Source organism: Mercenaria mercenaria, chromosome 5 (assembly GCF_021730395.1).
Source record: "Mercenaria mercenaria strain notata chromosome 5, MADL_Memer_1, whole genome shotgun sequence".
Classification (NCBI taxonomy): domain Eukaryota; kingdom Metazoa; phylum Mollusca; class Bivalvia; order Venerida; family Veneridae; genus Mercenaria; species Mercenaria mercenaria.
The window spans coordinates 35477059-35492786 of record NC_069365.1 but is presented as its reverse complement, the minus strand read 5'-3'; the positions used below and the strand labels follow the sequence as shown (position 1 = coordinate 35492786).

The following is a 15728-nucleotide window of genomic DNA, read 5'->3' as shown; positions in this document are numbered from 1 at the left end:
TATTACTATCAATATTATGTGAAGTGTTATCTTCTCTAACTAATAAAAAGTCATATTACACTTGATTCATGCATATGTAACTTTAATTCTTAAATAATCGAGGCATTTGCTTAGTTGACTGATTGACAACGGTTTAGAGCTCAGAAGAGGATCTAAATCTATTTTTTTTAAGATTTCAATATAGTACCGGTAATTTGTTTTAATAAAAATAATGTAACAGATATTTAGAAAGTGTTCTGCACTGAAATTAATTAGATAGTTTCATGAAGAGTAAAGAAGGTTAGCTTAAAAGTTGTGTTTATGCCATAAAACACCAGAAATTGCAGCTTTCGGTGTGCATTTTCTTATCCTTGAAAACGTATTTTAGTATTTCATTATACGATTTTTTTATCGCTAAAGCGTGAACATGTTTCGTTTAAAGTACATCATCAGCAGTCAGCCCTTTTTGTCAGGGGAACTTCTTTTACCATCGAACGAAAATATGTTTCACTTAATTGTTTGATATCTTTTTATAGGTTGTGAATAACATAAATACTAACGTACCTCTGGTTGAAAAAAGATCAACATTTGATGGCAGAGGCAAGAAAAAGAACAAATATTATTTCCATCAGCCGGAATGCGACCGCTGTAACAGAAAAGATGATGAAATCATGAAGCTTGAATCAGATTTGGCAAGGTAAACGTTACCCTTAATTATTAAATGCGTTCTCTTCTGTAAGGTACTTCCATTCATCTAATAAAGAAAGAAAACAAGAACGTTAAAACCTAAATAAAAAGTGTTATTTGTGCCAAATCTCGCGTTGGACTTTTGTCCTTGATTTTTGTCTTCATTTTTATTGTAAAACTGAACAAAACAAAAGCGAAAAATATGCTTGCTATCACCTTGGAAACAAATCATTTACCAGACTGAATAAAACTTGTGTAAAAGACTTCTAATGTTAATTGCAGAACAAAAATCCAAATAAGAGCTTTAGTTGTAATAGCAGTGTACAGTGTTTGCATATGCATTTCGTAAACCAATCGCTAAATAACTGATTACATTTCATGATTTTAGTGTATATTGTTATGTCAGAAATGGTCCATTTGGAAATAACCTCTATTCTCTTATACGATACGGGTACGACACAGGAAGTAGGAAGAGTCTATATAGGTTGAACACCACTTAACCTGTCTGTTCATTATTTCAAAAAATGATACATTTACTGAATGACAGTATTGCTACATTTCCTGAAATATTCACACATGTTTCAGAAATTTAAGACATTGCCTGAAATTGATACAAATGTTCTGAGATCATTAGCAATGGATTATTCAAGTATAACTGTCATGCATTTTGTTAATTCAATTCGAACTAATTACTTGAAACAGAAATAGGGTTTGCTACTTAATTTGTGACAATCAACATCCTATTTTCTACTTTTAAAGCCAAAGAAGAATGAATGATGAAAAAGAAGAACTTCTTGGACGATTGCAAATGGAGACTGAAGAGAAGGAGAATGTTCTAATAAGGTTTTATAGTTATTCTTAATCTCCGTTCTTATAGCAGTTTGCTTTAAATATTTTAATTCGGTGTTTTTTTTATTATTATTCTAGACCTTTGAGATCATATAGTTTATTGAATAAGTCTGCCAAAGCTTATGCTGGATGGTGTGAGATTTGTTTCATTTTTCATTTCCTCTGGATAGCCGAGATATAATCTGCTTGACTGCATTCTACCTATATATCTCCAAAGGACCATCGTATAACGGAAAGAATGCATGTAAAATTTGAAGCTTCTTTCCTTTATTGCAGAACAAACCAAGAAATGGAACGAAAAATTAAAAAGCATGAAGTAGAAACCAAACTAAAAGAAGAGGAATGTCAAGAAAAGTAAATTTTCACTATAATAGTTTTGCACGTACATGTATAAAATGAAGATGGAATGGTATAAATGTCGGTAAGCCTAGTTGTTGCAAGCTTAAGACCAAAAGTAAATTATTATAGCAGAACGAAAAGTATTGGTTAATCTAAACAATCTAATCTAATCTCCTTTTTGTTTCATACATCCAATAAATTAAGAATGAATGTTTGCGAAGGCATGAATTTCTTCCTCACCGTAACGGGGCCAAAGTATCATTATGATTTCACACAGTAGGAGATTACTGCAATACATTTATGAATTGAGTTTTTTCACTCAACTAAAATGTATACTCTGTCATTAATGAAACAGTGAAAAGTGATCTGCAAACTAACTGTAATAATAATAGAAGTGTTAATTAACATACTGACCTGTTTTCCTTTTATAGTACCTTATTGGGGCTAGATTTTGCGAAACCTAAGCATTTATTTAAATTTCCGTAATGTTTTCTTCCTGGACAAAAACCATATACATTTGGGGCTCGAACCGACGACGTCTGGGTTACGCGACCGACACCTTAAGCATTAGGCCACTATTTCCCTCTTATTTTCCTGAAGCCAGAGTCATAAATTGTTACGAGTCCTTGAAACTTAATGTTGGTTTCCTTTCTGTTTATTACGTGTCAGGTATCATCCTAGGTTATAAAGGGAGACATATTTTAAACTGCTATCCGCGTGACAAATTGCTTTCGATTATATTTTAGCTCACCTGAGCAATACTCAGGTGAGTTTTTCTGATCGCTCGATGTCCGGCGTCTGTCGTCTGTCTGTCTGTCTGTCTGTCAACATTTAGCTTGTGTATGCGATAGAGGCTGTATTTTTCAACTGATCTTCATGAAATTTGGTCAGAATGATTACCTTGTTAAAATCTAGGCCGAGTTCGAAAATGGGTCATCTGGGGTCAAAAACTAGGTCACTAGGTCAAATCAAATAAAACCCTTGTGTATGCGATAGAGGCTGTATTTTTCAGTTGATCTTGATGAATTTTGGCCAGAATGATTACCTTGATGAAATCTAGGCCGAGATTGAAAATGGTTAATCTGGGATCAAAAAATAGGTCACTAGGTCAAATCAAAGAAAAACCTTGTGTATGCAGTAGAGGCTGTAATTTTTTAATTAAACTTCATGAATTTTGGTCAGAATGATTGCCTTGATGAAATCTAGGTCAATTTTGAAAATTGGTCATCTGGGATCAAAAACTAGGTCTCTAGGTCAAATCAAAGAAAAACCTTGTGTATGCGATAGAGGCTGTATTTTTCAATTAATCTTCAAACATTTTGGTCAGAATGATTACCTTGATGAAATCTAGATCAAGTTCGAATATAGGTCATCTGGATCAAAAACTAAGTCACTAGGTCAAACCAAAGAAAAACCTTGTGTATGCGATTAAAGGCTGTATTTTTCAATTAATCTTCATGAATTATGGTCAGAATGATTGCCTTGATGAAATCTGGTTCAATTTTGAATATGGGTCATCTGGGGTCAAAAAGTAGGCCACTAGGTCAAATCAAAGAAAAAGCTTGTATATGCGGTAGAGGCTGTATTTTTCAATTAATCTTCATGAATTTTGGTCAGAATAATTGCTTTGGTAAATTCTAGGCCGATTTCGAAAATGGGTCATCTGGGGTCAAAAACTAGGTCACTAGGTCAAATCAAAGAAAACCCTTGTATATGCGATAGAGGCTGTATTTTTCAGTTGATCTTGATGAATTTTGGCCAGAATGATTACCTTGATGAAATCTAGGCCGAGATTGAAAATGGGTAATCTGGGATCAAAAAATAGATCACTAGGTTAAATTAAAGAAAAACCTTGTGTATGCAGTAGAGGCTGTATTTGTGAATTAATCTCTATGAATTTTGGTCAGAATGATAACCTTGATGAAATCTAGGCCGAGTTTGAAAATTGGTCATCTGGGGTCAAAAACTAGGTCACTAGGTCAAATCAAAGAAAAACCTTGTGTATGCAATAGAGGCTGTATTTTTCAATTAATCTTCATGAAATTTGGTCAGAATGATAGCCTTGATGAAATCTAGATCAAGTTCGAATATAGGTCATCTGGAGTCAAAAACTAGATCACTAGGTCAAACCAAAGAAAAACCTTGTGTATGCGATTAAAGGCTGTATTTTTCAATTAATCTTCATGAATTATGGTCAGAATGATTGCCTTGATGAAATCTAGGTCAATTTTGAATATGGGTCATCTGGGGTCAAAAGGTAGGCCACTAGGTTAAATAAAAGAAAAGCTTGTATATGCGATAGAGGCTGTATTTTTCAATTAATCTTCATGAATTTTGGTCAGAATTATTGCCTTGGTGAATTCTAGGCCGATTTCGAAAATGGGTCATCTGGGGTCAAAAACTAGGCCACTAGGTCAAATCAAAGAAAAATCTTGTGAATGTGATAGTGGCTGTATTTTTCAATTAATCTTCATGAATTTTGGTTAGAATGATTGCCTTGATGAAATCTAGTTAAAGTTCGAATATGGGTTATCTGGGGTCAGATAGTAGGTCACTAGGTCAAATCAAAGAAAAAGCTTGTATATGCGATATAGGCTGTATTTTTCAATTGATCTTCATGAAATATGGTCAGAATAATTGCATTGTTTAAATCTAGGTCAAGTTTGAATATGGGTCATCTGGGATCAAAATTTAGGTCACTAGGTCAAATCAAAGAAAAACTTCGTGTATGCAATAGAGGCTATATTTTTCAACTGATCTTCCTGAAATTAAGTCAGAATGATTGCCTTGATGAAATCTAGGTCAGATTTGAATATGGGTTATCTTGGGTTGAAAAGTAGGTCACTAGGTCAAATCAAAGAAAAATCTTGTGTATGCGATAGAGGTTGTATTTTTCAATTGATCTTCATGAAATTTGGTCAGAATGATAGCCTTGATGAAATCTAGGTCAAGTTCGAATATAGGTCATCTGGGATCAAAACCTAGGTCACTAGGTCAAATCACAGAAAATACTTACTTATACTCAAGATTTTTGCTTCAATTTTAATGATAATTGGTCAGAATATTTTTTTTCCATGAAATCACTAGGTCAAACATGTTTACACTGTTATGTTATGTTATGTTATGGTGTGTTTTTCAGGTGAGCGACCTAGGGCCATCTTGACCCTCTTGTTTGTTTATCTGTCGCAGTATGAATTGAAGAAAAGAAATTCCTTCTATAGTTATTATAATAATGAACACAAATTTAAAAACAATATCAAACTTATTTCGTTTGACAAAGACTTTTTATATATAACATTTTGAAAGAACATGTTGCAGCACGATGACCTAATTATATATATCCCTAAAATTTTTAAATGTACTAGAACTTACTTTACAATGGTGGAAAGTTGAAAATGCAAGGTTTTATATCCAGCTACATCCGCGTGATGGATGCCAAATGTCACAGATAACCTTTCTAACTCTATAAAGGATTCGCAAGTTATGCCGCCGTGAATGCGCTTATGGTGCATTTTGGCATTGTCCATTTTTGAACTGAGCAATCATCTACAACTAGGTAATCGGCAATGAACTGTTACGGTACGGACTTGGTCACGTAAGGGTAGAATATGTGTCAGGCAGCCGGTTAGCTCAGTCGGTAGAGCACTCGCCCTGTAAGCGAGGAGTCCCAGATTCGAGCCCCGGACTGACTGCACATTTTTCTCGCCCTGTGACATTGGGCGCCCAACGTGGGGCCTTGGCATGCTTGCTAGGTCAGTCTTACGACGCTTGCAATATTATGTTCCTCCGGAATTCGAGGACGAATTTCTAATTTGTGGGGGTGTATGTCACGGTTCGGACTTGGTCACGTAAGGGTAGAATATGTGTCATGCAGCCGGTTAGCTCAGTCGGTAGAGCACTCGCCCTGTAAGCGAGGAGTCCCGGGTTCGAGCCCCGGACTGACTGCACATTTTTCTCGCCCTGTGACAGAACAATTCTAACTATGTGCTATCACACTGGAAATAAAATTTGGTTATTCAAACTATTTCAAACGACGGAAAGAAAAAATGCATAAAATTAATATGTTCTTTTTTTATTACAGAACAAAACAAACGGAAATACAAATTGCCAAGTATGAAGTAGAACTCAAGAGGAAAGAAGCGGAATGTCAAGAAAAGTAAATTGTCACAATATGATTTTCCTGTTCAACATATGATATGAAGAACAAAAGACTTAAAGTTTACGTACTTATTTCAAGCTGAAAACCAACTTATACTATAAAAACTAATACGAAAGGAATTTATCAGTCTTAATATTTTAACATTTTGTTTTATGCATCAAATTCCGAACGTATTCATTTGCCTAATCGTATCATGATGATTATTGTACAAACACAGAACGAATTCAATATCTGTATGCATCGGGTTATTTAACGTAAATCTTAAAATTCATATGGTATCATTATGCAACAGAGAAAGGTAAAATTTGTCTTCATTTGTTGAATAGGAAGTGGTTTTTAACATACTAATTCCGTTAGTTCTGTGGTGGTGAAAGCTTAAAGCCATTTGATTCTCTGGATTGCTGGAAAAGAAGTGATCAGTGTTGTAATATAAGATGATATTTTGATCAAAGTGGGATCGAACCAACGACCTCTAAAATGAGCGATCGACACTTAACCTCTAGACCCCCACTGTTATTTTCAGAAGCCAAAGAAAAATGCACGACGAAAAGATAAGAAGTTGCCTCAGTTGATTAGGCAGATTTTTACATCAATGATTTCTTCGTTAAATGTTATTATTGTTTTTGATATCAATGAGTTGTTTTTAGCCCACCATCATCAGATGGTGGGCTATTCAAATCGCTCGTCGTCCGTCGTCCTTCCGTCCGTCCGATAACAATTTCTCGTTATCGCATCTGTTCAGAAACTACTGGGGAGTGGGGTGACCAAACTTTGTCAGAAACATGTATTGGTACCCTAGTTGTTTCCCCCTGAAAATCAGACTGGTTCAACAATTTTTGAGTTAGTTATGGCCCTTTATTTATTTTTATAATTTATATAGATTTATATAGGGAAAAACTTTGAAAATCTTCTTGTCCAAAACCACAGGACCTAGGGCTTTGATATTTGGTATGAAGCATCATCTGGTGGTCCTCTACCAAGATTGTTATTATTATTTTTTCCCTGGGGTCAAATATGGCCCCGCCCTGGGGGTCACAGGGTTTATAAAGACTTATATTGGGAAAAACTTTGAAAAACCTTTTGTCCAAAACCACAGGGCTTAAGGGCTTTGATATTTTGTATGTGACATCATCTAGTGGTTCTCTACTTATATTTTTCAAATTATTCCCCTAGGGTCAAATGTGGCCCCGCCCTGGGGGCACATGGTTTACATAGACTTATATAGGGAAAAACTTTGAAAATCTCCTTGCTCAAACCACAAAGCCTAGGGCTTTGATATTTGTAATGTAGCATTATCTAGTGGTTCTCAACCAACTTTGTTCAAATTATCCTCTAGGGTTAAATATGGCCCCGTTCATATAGACTTATATAGGGAAAAACTTTTAAAATCTTGTCCATAACCTACAACATTCGAATTTGGACCACATGTATAGTTTTGAGTGGCAAGATGAACCTTGACATGAGTTGACCTTGATTTTGACCTAGTGACCTACTTTCACATTTTGTAGCTACAGCCTTCAGAATTTGGACCACATGCATAGGTTCATGTACCGAAACAAACTTTGATCTTGTTATTGACCTACTTTCACATTTTTTAGTTTTGTTTACCCAAAGGAACTTTGAACTTGACATTGACTTACTGACCTTCTTTCACATTTATGAAGCTACATGCTTCAAATTTGGACCACATGCATAGTGTTGTGCTCTGAAATGAAACTTGACTTGATTTTTATCTATTACCTACTTTCACATTTCTCAAGCTACAGCCTTCAAATTTGAAGCACATGCATTGTTTTGTGTACCAATATGAACTTCGACCTTGAAATTGATCTTGTGACCTACTTTCACAACAGCCTTCAAATTTGGACCACATGCATTGACCACATGCACAGTGTTGTGTACCGAAATGAAATTTTACCTTGATTATGACCTTGAGCTAGTCTTGAAATTTGGAACATTTAAAAATGGCTAAATGGTGGGCGCCAAGATCACTCTGTGATCCCTTGTTCTTTTTTTTTTTTTGCTGGTTAATCTTTTGTAAGTTCATCGTCATACACGTCTGTTTTTATATCTAAATAAGATTTTAAAGAAGCGTAAGTATTGAATTATGATCAGTATCAGATTCAAACATCGATACTATCACTTCTATACAAGTTAATAGCAATATCAAGAGTAATATGTGTGCAAAAATGTACCTTTCTTTCTCGATGCAGAATAAACAATGATGTGAAAAGAAAAATAGAAGAAAATGAAGAACAGACAAAGAGAAAAATAAGGAGACACGAAGAAGAAAGTAAAAGAAAAGAAGCTGAGTACCAAGAAAGGTAAATTACTGTGTAGCAACATATACTTGTTGACAAAGTATTTACAATCATACTAATTACTTTAAGCGAAATACTCAATCATCAATCAAATATCAATACTCAAGTTCATTTTTTTCATCACCTACCCACGAAATAAGAATGAAATATGTTTTGCCACTGATTCACACGGAATGGTAAAATAACATACTTCAGAAATAAATTTGGGTAAATCCATGAGATCACAAACAGAGAATTATTTCAGTTTGTCTTTTATACATTGTTGTAGTTCACTTCAGACTTACATATTTAAGGAAATAACTGAAACAGAGCTATGTCCGTTAGTTACTTAGTTAGGGAACCAATAAACATCTTTACTTCTGTTGCAGAATGCAAGACGTAATAGAAAGACTTCGTGGTCAATTACAGATAGAGATTGAAGCGAAAGAGAATGCTCTGCAAAGGTTTTATAGTTATTTTAAATTAGTTTTCTTTGGTGTTACTCCTTTTGAAAGTTATTGTTTTTCTAGTCCTTTGGGGTCAATTAGATAAATGTTTTGAATACATGATATAGACATTTGAAATGCTGTTTAACAATTTTACAAAGGAAGACAAATTCAAGATAGCAATTTGAAAATATTAAAGTTGGATTTTCGTGGAACATTACCCATTCGGTTTATAAAAATAATGTCAAAGTGGTCTCAAATTAATTGTAATATTACTTTTGACATAATGTTTTAACATGTAATCCATTCTGTTACTGTAACTCTTTCTTTCTGCACCAAATTCTTATTGAATAGTATAGTCAATAAATATTTGAAATAGATTCTTTCTATACGACTATATATGAAATCAAAAGAGGCATGACTGTAGAAATAGGATGGTAATCAGATGGTTATCAGTAGGAAATGATAAGTCAAATTCAATAATTAAATATATATTATTTAGGCACTATATTAAAATATCCCGTTGATATTAATGATATTTTTTTATGTTCAGAAGTGTCCAGTTATATCCTAAAGAGAGACATATTTTAAAGGCGCTTTTCATATGAAAATTTACTTTCAATAAGATTTTCGAAAATTAGGTATAGATACATTTCTGGCTATCTGTCATCTTTTACAACTCAAAAATGAAATTCATTTTAAAAATATTATTTTTATAGAAGAAATGTTTTTAAAAAAAGCACAAATTGGAAAACATCGCTTATTTATTTTATCTATAAGTATATAGTTTAGCACGAGAAACTAATTATATTTTATCATAAAAGAGCTTCAGTATAATACACCCCACTTACCGGCCTATGTTGACCTTACTTTGGTTATCTCGATTTTTCGATATCTCGACTTTTTTACTTGGTTCCGACGAAGTTGAGATATCGAGATTTGGCTGTATGTTAATTGATGGCAATGGCTAAGAACTGTACGTATCCAGTTGCATCCACGTGATTGCAGGCAAATATAATATTATGGTATCGCTGCCCGCTTAGCTCAGTAGGTAGAGCGTCGGTCTACGGATCGCGGGGTCGTGAGTTCGATCCTCGGGCTGGGCGTATCTTCTCCGTGACTATTTGATAAACGACATTGTGTCTGAAATCATTAGTCCTCCACCTCTGATTCTTGTGGGAAAGTTGGCAGTTACTTGCGGAGAACAGGTTTGTACTGGTACAGAATCCAGGAACACTGGGTAGGTTAACTGTCTGCCGTTACAAGACTGAAATACTGTTGAAAAACGGCGTTAAACCCAAAACAAACAAACAAACTGTTCTACCTTTCCAACATGTATGATTTTTTTGCCAGACAATAGTCATCGGTAAAGATTTGAGCGATCATTCTTAGAAATCTTTTCCTTATTACAGAATAAAAGAAACAGAAAGACAAATTTTAACGTATGAAGTAGAGCTCAAAAAAAAGGAAGCGGAATGTCAAGAAAAGTAAGTTGGCTCTTATGATTTAAACTTTGCCTACTTATTCAAATTGAAAACAAAATTTTGCTATGAAATAAGTTACGAAAGGCATTTTATAATGCATACAGTTTCGCATTTTTTTCATACATCTACTATCTAGCCTCGAATATATTAATAATTCAGACTCAAGTGTCGGTTTAATTGACCGATATCAACTTATGGAAACATTTTCCTGTAAATTATTCGCAATGTGTGTAGTTAACCATAAATGTTTTAAAGAATAGTACAAGGTATGTTTAAATTGTAATTATACAGAGTCATTGGTTGATCCTTTTTTGAAATACCAGTAAAATGAATTTGTCGCATATTATTAGTTTTTCGGTACCTGAGTCTGTCGTAAAATATATGCACGATACAATCGGTTTATTACATTATGTATGAATGATGATAGTACGTCGTCTGTCCGTCGTCCGTCATCAACAGCTTGACTGTTACACTCTAGAGGTCACAGTTTTGGCCCAATCTTAATGAAACTTGGTCAGAATGTTACCCTCAATAAAATCTTGGACGAGTTCGATACTGGGTCATCTGGGGTCAAAAACTAGGTAACCTGGTCAAATCGATGGAAGAGCGTTTTAACACTCTAGAGGTCACAATTTTTATTAAACTTGGTCAGAATTACTCTCAATTAAATCTTGGGCGAATTTGATATTTGGTCATCTGTCAAAATGTCAGATCTAACGAAAATCTTATTGACACTCTAGAGGCCACATTTATAAATGTATCTTCATGAAACTTGGCCAGATGTTAATCTTGATTATATGTAGATCAAATTTGAATCTTGGTCATGTGGGGTCAAAAACTAGGTCACCAAGTCAAATCAAAGGAAAAGCTTGTTGACACACTAGAGGCAAAATTTGTTACCGTATCTTTATGAAACTGTTAACCTTGATAATTTTAAGATCAAATTTTAATCTTGGATATGTGGTGTCAAATACTAGGTCACCCAGTCAAATTAAAGGAAAAGCTATTTCACATTCTAGAGGCCATATTTATGACCATATCTTCATGAAACTTGGCTAGAATGTTTATCTTGATAATCTTAAGGTCAAGTTTAAATATTTGTCAGGTGGGGTCAAAAACTATGTCAACAGGTTTAATCAAATGTAAAGCTTGCTAACACATTTATGACAATATCTTAATGAAACTTGATCAGAATGTTGATCTTGATGATTTTTATGTCAAGTTTAAATCTGGGTTAGTAGAGGTCAAAAACCTAGGTCACCAGGTCAAATCAAAGGAAAAGCTACTTAACACTCTAGAGGCCACATTCATGGCCACAACGTAATGAAACTTGATCAGAATGTTAATCTTGACGATTTTTAATTCAAGTTAAAATCTAGGTCAAGTGAAGTCAGAAACTAGGCCACCAAGTCAGATCAGAGGTAAAGCTTGTTAACCCTGTGAAGGCTACATTTGTCTATATATCTTCATGACACTTGCTCAGAATGTTGACCTTGATGATTTGTAAGTTCAAATCTGGGTCAGGTGGGGTCAAAAACTAGGTCACCCGATCAAATCAAAGGAAACGCTATTCAACACTCTAGAGGCCACGTTTATGACCAAATGTTGATGAAACTTGGCCAGAATGTTCATTTTGATGTTCTGTAGGGCAATAGGTCAGGTAAGAGACACAGGGCATTCGTGGGGCCTTTTCTTGTTTAATATCGGGATTTAGATTTGGCGCTGTCATTCCGTCGTCTGTCCGTCCGGAGCCATATCTAGGAAGTTGTTTGGAATAATTAAATAAAACTTCATATATACGTTTATCACTTTAGGAAACTGCTGCACGTAAAGTTTCAGTCAGATTGCCCAAGTTGCACTAAAATTATATAGTTTTTAATCTTAATGATATAGGTTACTAAAATCTGGCAATACATGTATCTGCTTTGTAACTTATGACATATTTGACTAGACATATGGAACTTAAATAAACTTTATATCACGATGATGTGGTAGTGCACACACAGAATCTCATCAGTCACCACAGTTGTTGCCCTCTAATTGTTTAAAATTCACATATTTGTACATAACAAACTAACCAATTAGTAGAACTCATTAAACTTCTTTGATTTTTATCCATAAACATTTATTATCAACACGTGAAGTTTTGTAAACACACCCAGTTACCTCTACCGCTCTGTTCAAACCCCAATCACATCCCACATTTTTTTTTTAATTTTTAAAACTTTTAACATTTCATAAATATTTAGCAACATGCAAACTTGCACCTTTCCTTAAACATGACCCCAATTTTGTTTTTCATTTCATTCTCCATCAATGTTATCAACATGTGAAGTTTTGCAAAAAATATTTATGACGTGTTTGGCGACCTGTGGTTTATATTTTTATACTCTGAACTGGTCACCCCCGTCCACCTGTGATGGGACCACGCTATGATTATGTTTATTCATGCATCGCTGTGATAGAATAATGCTATGATATGTATTCGTTCATGCGTAGCTGTGATGGGAATGCGCTATGATTAACATTTAACAAAACAAAAAGTAGTTGATAATCAATGCATCGTTTTTGTTCCTTCCGGAGCCATATCTAGGAATTGGTTGGGAATATTTAAATAAAACTTCAGGTACATGTTCACCACTATGAGTTATGCGGTCCGTCAAGTTTCAGTAAGATTGCCCAAGATACACTAGAGTTATGGCCTTTACAAGTTTCTTGCGTTAACTATATAGGGTACCATAAATATGGCAATTTCTGCTTCATAACTTGTGATATATTTGACCTAGAACTATGAAACTTAAAATGAATTCACATCACCATAATGTGGTTAAGCACAATTTCGTCCGTATCTCTTCACTACCTTCGGAGTTATTGCCCCTAATTGTTAATCCACAAGTTTGTACATAACAAAACAACCAAATTTTAGAATGTCATTAAACTTCTTTCATTATTTATCGTGAACTTTTATTATAATCGTGTGGAATTGTTTATCCACACCTGGTCACATCGTTGCCTTGGTCACACTCCCCTTCCCCGATTTTTTTTCATTTCTTATTTTTTTTAATTGTTTTTCAAACCTTCCATGACTTTTCAACATGCAAAGGTGTACCGTTCCCCCACCTCGCTTCTCCCACCAGCCCTAATCTTGCATTGCCCCGCCCCCCCCCCCCTTTTTGTTTTTATTTTTTATCTATCAGTATTTATCATCAACATGTGAAGTTTTGTACCCTCACCCGGTCACCCTCGCACCCAGCCCCACTCCCCGAAAATATTTTTTCCATTTCTTTTTTTATTTTTCTTTTAAATGTTCAAACCACACCCACCCCGCCGTCAGCTATGTTGAAAATATCTAACTTGTTTGTGCTCTCTTAAGGACATTTGTTTTTTAAGTTCAACTATTTTGTTAAATAGCAATTATAACTTGGTGCCAAACTACTCGAAGACAATTGTTTCGTTCTAGTTACACTTCAAGCTCATATTACTCCATTTAATTCTAAAATCTAAGCTTATTACAGTAAACATAATTGCATTCAAAATAATTTCATTAATCAGGATCAATATATCATACATTTATTATGTACACTTAAAACATTCATTTTCAGTTAAATTGATTTTGACTAAATTGAATGAAATTATTTTCAACTTAGTAACATCTTTAACATTTTGTCGGATATATTTTTTGCCATTACTCACAACAAATCCTTTCGGTGGGGGATACCAGTTCATCGAATTTGCTTGTTTTAATTGATATGGTATCATGATGAAACAGAAAGGTTATTAGCATACCGATTTGTTCATTTGTGATGAAAACTTACAGTTATTTAATTTACTGACAGCAATGATGTCATATGAGCAATTAAGACCAACGTCGATATCGAGACTGTGGTAGAACAAATAGCAGACAAATTGCTTCAAAAATCTATCAACAAGTTTGTTTCAATTATAAGCAAGCTGCAGAAATGGTGATGGAGTGTAGTGATTTTTGAGGTGATAAAAAGCTAACAAGAATATTCAAAAGCACTCCCGGACTGAGTGGTCGACTCCTAAAAATAGATCACCGCTCCCCTCTTATATGTTGGAGGCCAACAAAGAATGCACGAACAAAAGACAAGTGTCTTAGTCGATAAGGCAAACTTTAAAATTCATTTTTTCCGTTCGTAATTTTATAGGCTGGATGTTTTATATTCCTGTTTATCATCACATTTCTGCTTTTATAAAAATTAGATAAGTATCTGTAAAATAGGAGAGATATTGATGTACTTGAAAATATGAGTGTACTTATTTACATGCTTTATTCATCAGAATCAATTTGATAGGTAAAATTAAAATTTATGTACTATCCCGTTTAAGGATGAGAATCAGACCTTGAGAAACAAAACTCAAACAACACTAAATCATAGAAAGAAAGAGTTGTTTGACATGAAAATTGAACAGCATGTAAAGCATGTATATTACTTAACGAAACTAGTGTCAGTAGACTGATAAAAACATTGAATTCCGGAAAAAGACCGCCTAAAGGGGCTCCACTTCCGGACAGTTAAACGCCTTTAAAAACTCACCATTTTTAAAGAACTGTTACACATGTTCGTTTTGATGCATTTGCAATAGCATGCGAGTGATGAAATTTCGCATAACAAGGTGGAACACAGTTTTCGGTAATTGTTTATCTTTATTTCTTTACAAATGGCATTCATTGTCAAAGGGAGACAAATTTTCCGGAATACTTTAGGTACAAATGGCATTCATTTTCAAAGGGAGACAACGTTTTCGGAATACTTTAGGTACAAATGGCATTCATTTTCAAAGGGAGACAACTTTTTCCGACTATTTTAAGTAATCGTCGAGTAAAAGGTGTTTCCCTTTGAAAATGAATGCCATTTGTAAAGAAATAAAGATAAACAATTGCTGAAAACTGTGTTCCATCTTGTTATGTGAAATTTCACCACTCGCACGCTATTGCAAATGCATCAAAACGAACATGTGTAACATTTCTTTGAAAATGGTGAGTTTTTAAAGTGGTTTGACTGTCCGGAAGTGGGGCCCCTATAGGCAGTCATTTTCTGGAATTCAATGTTTATATCAGTATACTGACACTTGTTTCGTAAAGTAATATACATCTTTTACATGCTGTTTAATTTTCATGTCAAACAAATCATTCTTTCTATGATTTGGTGTTGTTTGATTTTTATTTCTCAAGGCCTTCTTCGTAACCTTAAATAAAATAATAGATCAAAAGATATGCATAAGTTTCATTGTCGTTGCAGAATAAATCAATGTTTGAAAAGTAAAATAGCAGATTATGAAGCAGAAACAGAAAGAAAAATACGTAGATACGAAGAGGAACTTAAAAGGAAAGACGCTGGGTACCAAGAAAGGTAAACTATACCAATATAGGATTCAATTTTTGCCCAAATTTTGGACAACGTATTTAAATTTATCTCCAATATATCAAACAAAGTAATAAAACAATTCATTTCATAAAATC

At 34.2% G+C, this 15728-nt stretch overlaps 1 protein-coding gene across 7 annotated transcripts in view; it reads left to right on the top strand.

The window, feature by feature from the left end:
• LOC123556780 (trichohyalin-like) overlaps positions 1 to 15728 on the top strand; it is a 38921-nt gene that overhangs the window by 1655 nt on the left and 21538 nt on the right. For 5 of the 7 annotated variants that reach the window (XM_053543174.1, XM_053543177.1, XM_053543175.1 and 2 more), the window contains exons 3-10: positions 516 to 676; positions 1426 to 1509; positions 1792 to 1869; positions 5936 to 6010; positions 8227 to 8337; positions 8703 to 8777; positions 10172 to 10246; positions 15508 to 15618. In XM_053543174.1, the coding sequence (XP_053399149.1) occupies positions 516 to 676; positions 1426 to 1509; positions 1792 to 1869; positions 5936 to 6010; positions 8227 to 8337; positions 8703 to 8777; positions 10172 to 10246; positions 15508 to 15618 (770 nt within the window). The remainder of the gene's footprint in view (positions 1 to 515; positions 677 to 1425; positions 1510 to 1791; positions 1870 to 5935; positions 6011 to 8226; positions 8338 to 8702; positions 8778 to 10171; positions 10247 to 15507; positions 15619 to 15728) is intronic. The other 2 variants (XM_053543178.1, XM_053543176.1) reach the window with 1 other exon arrangement.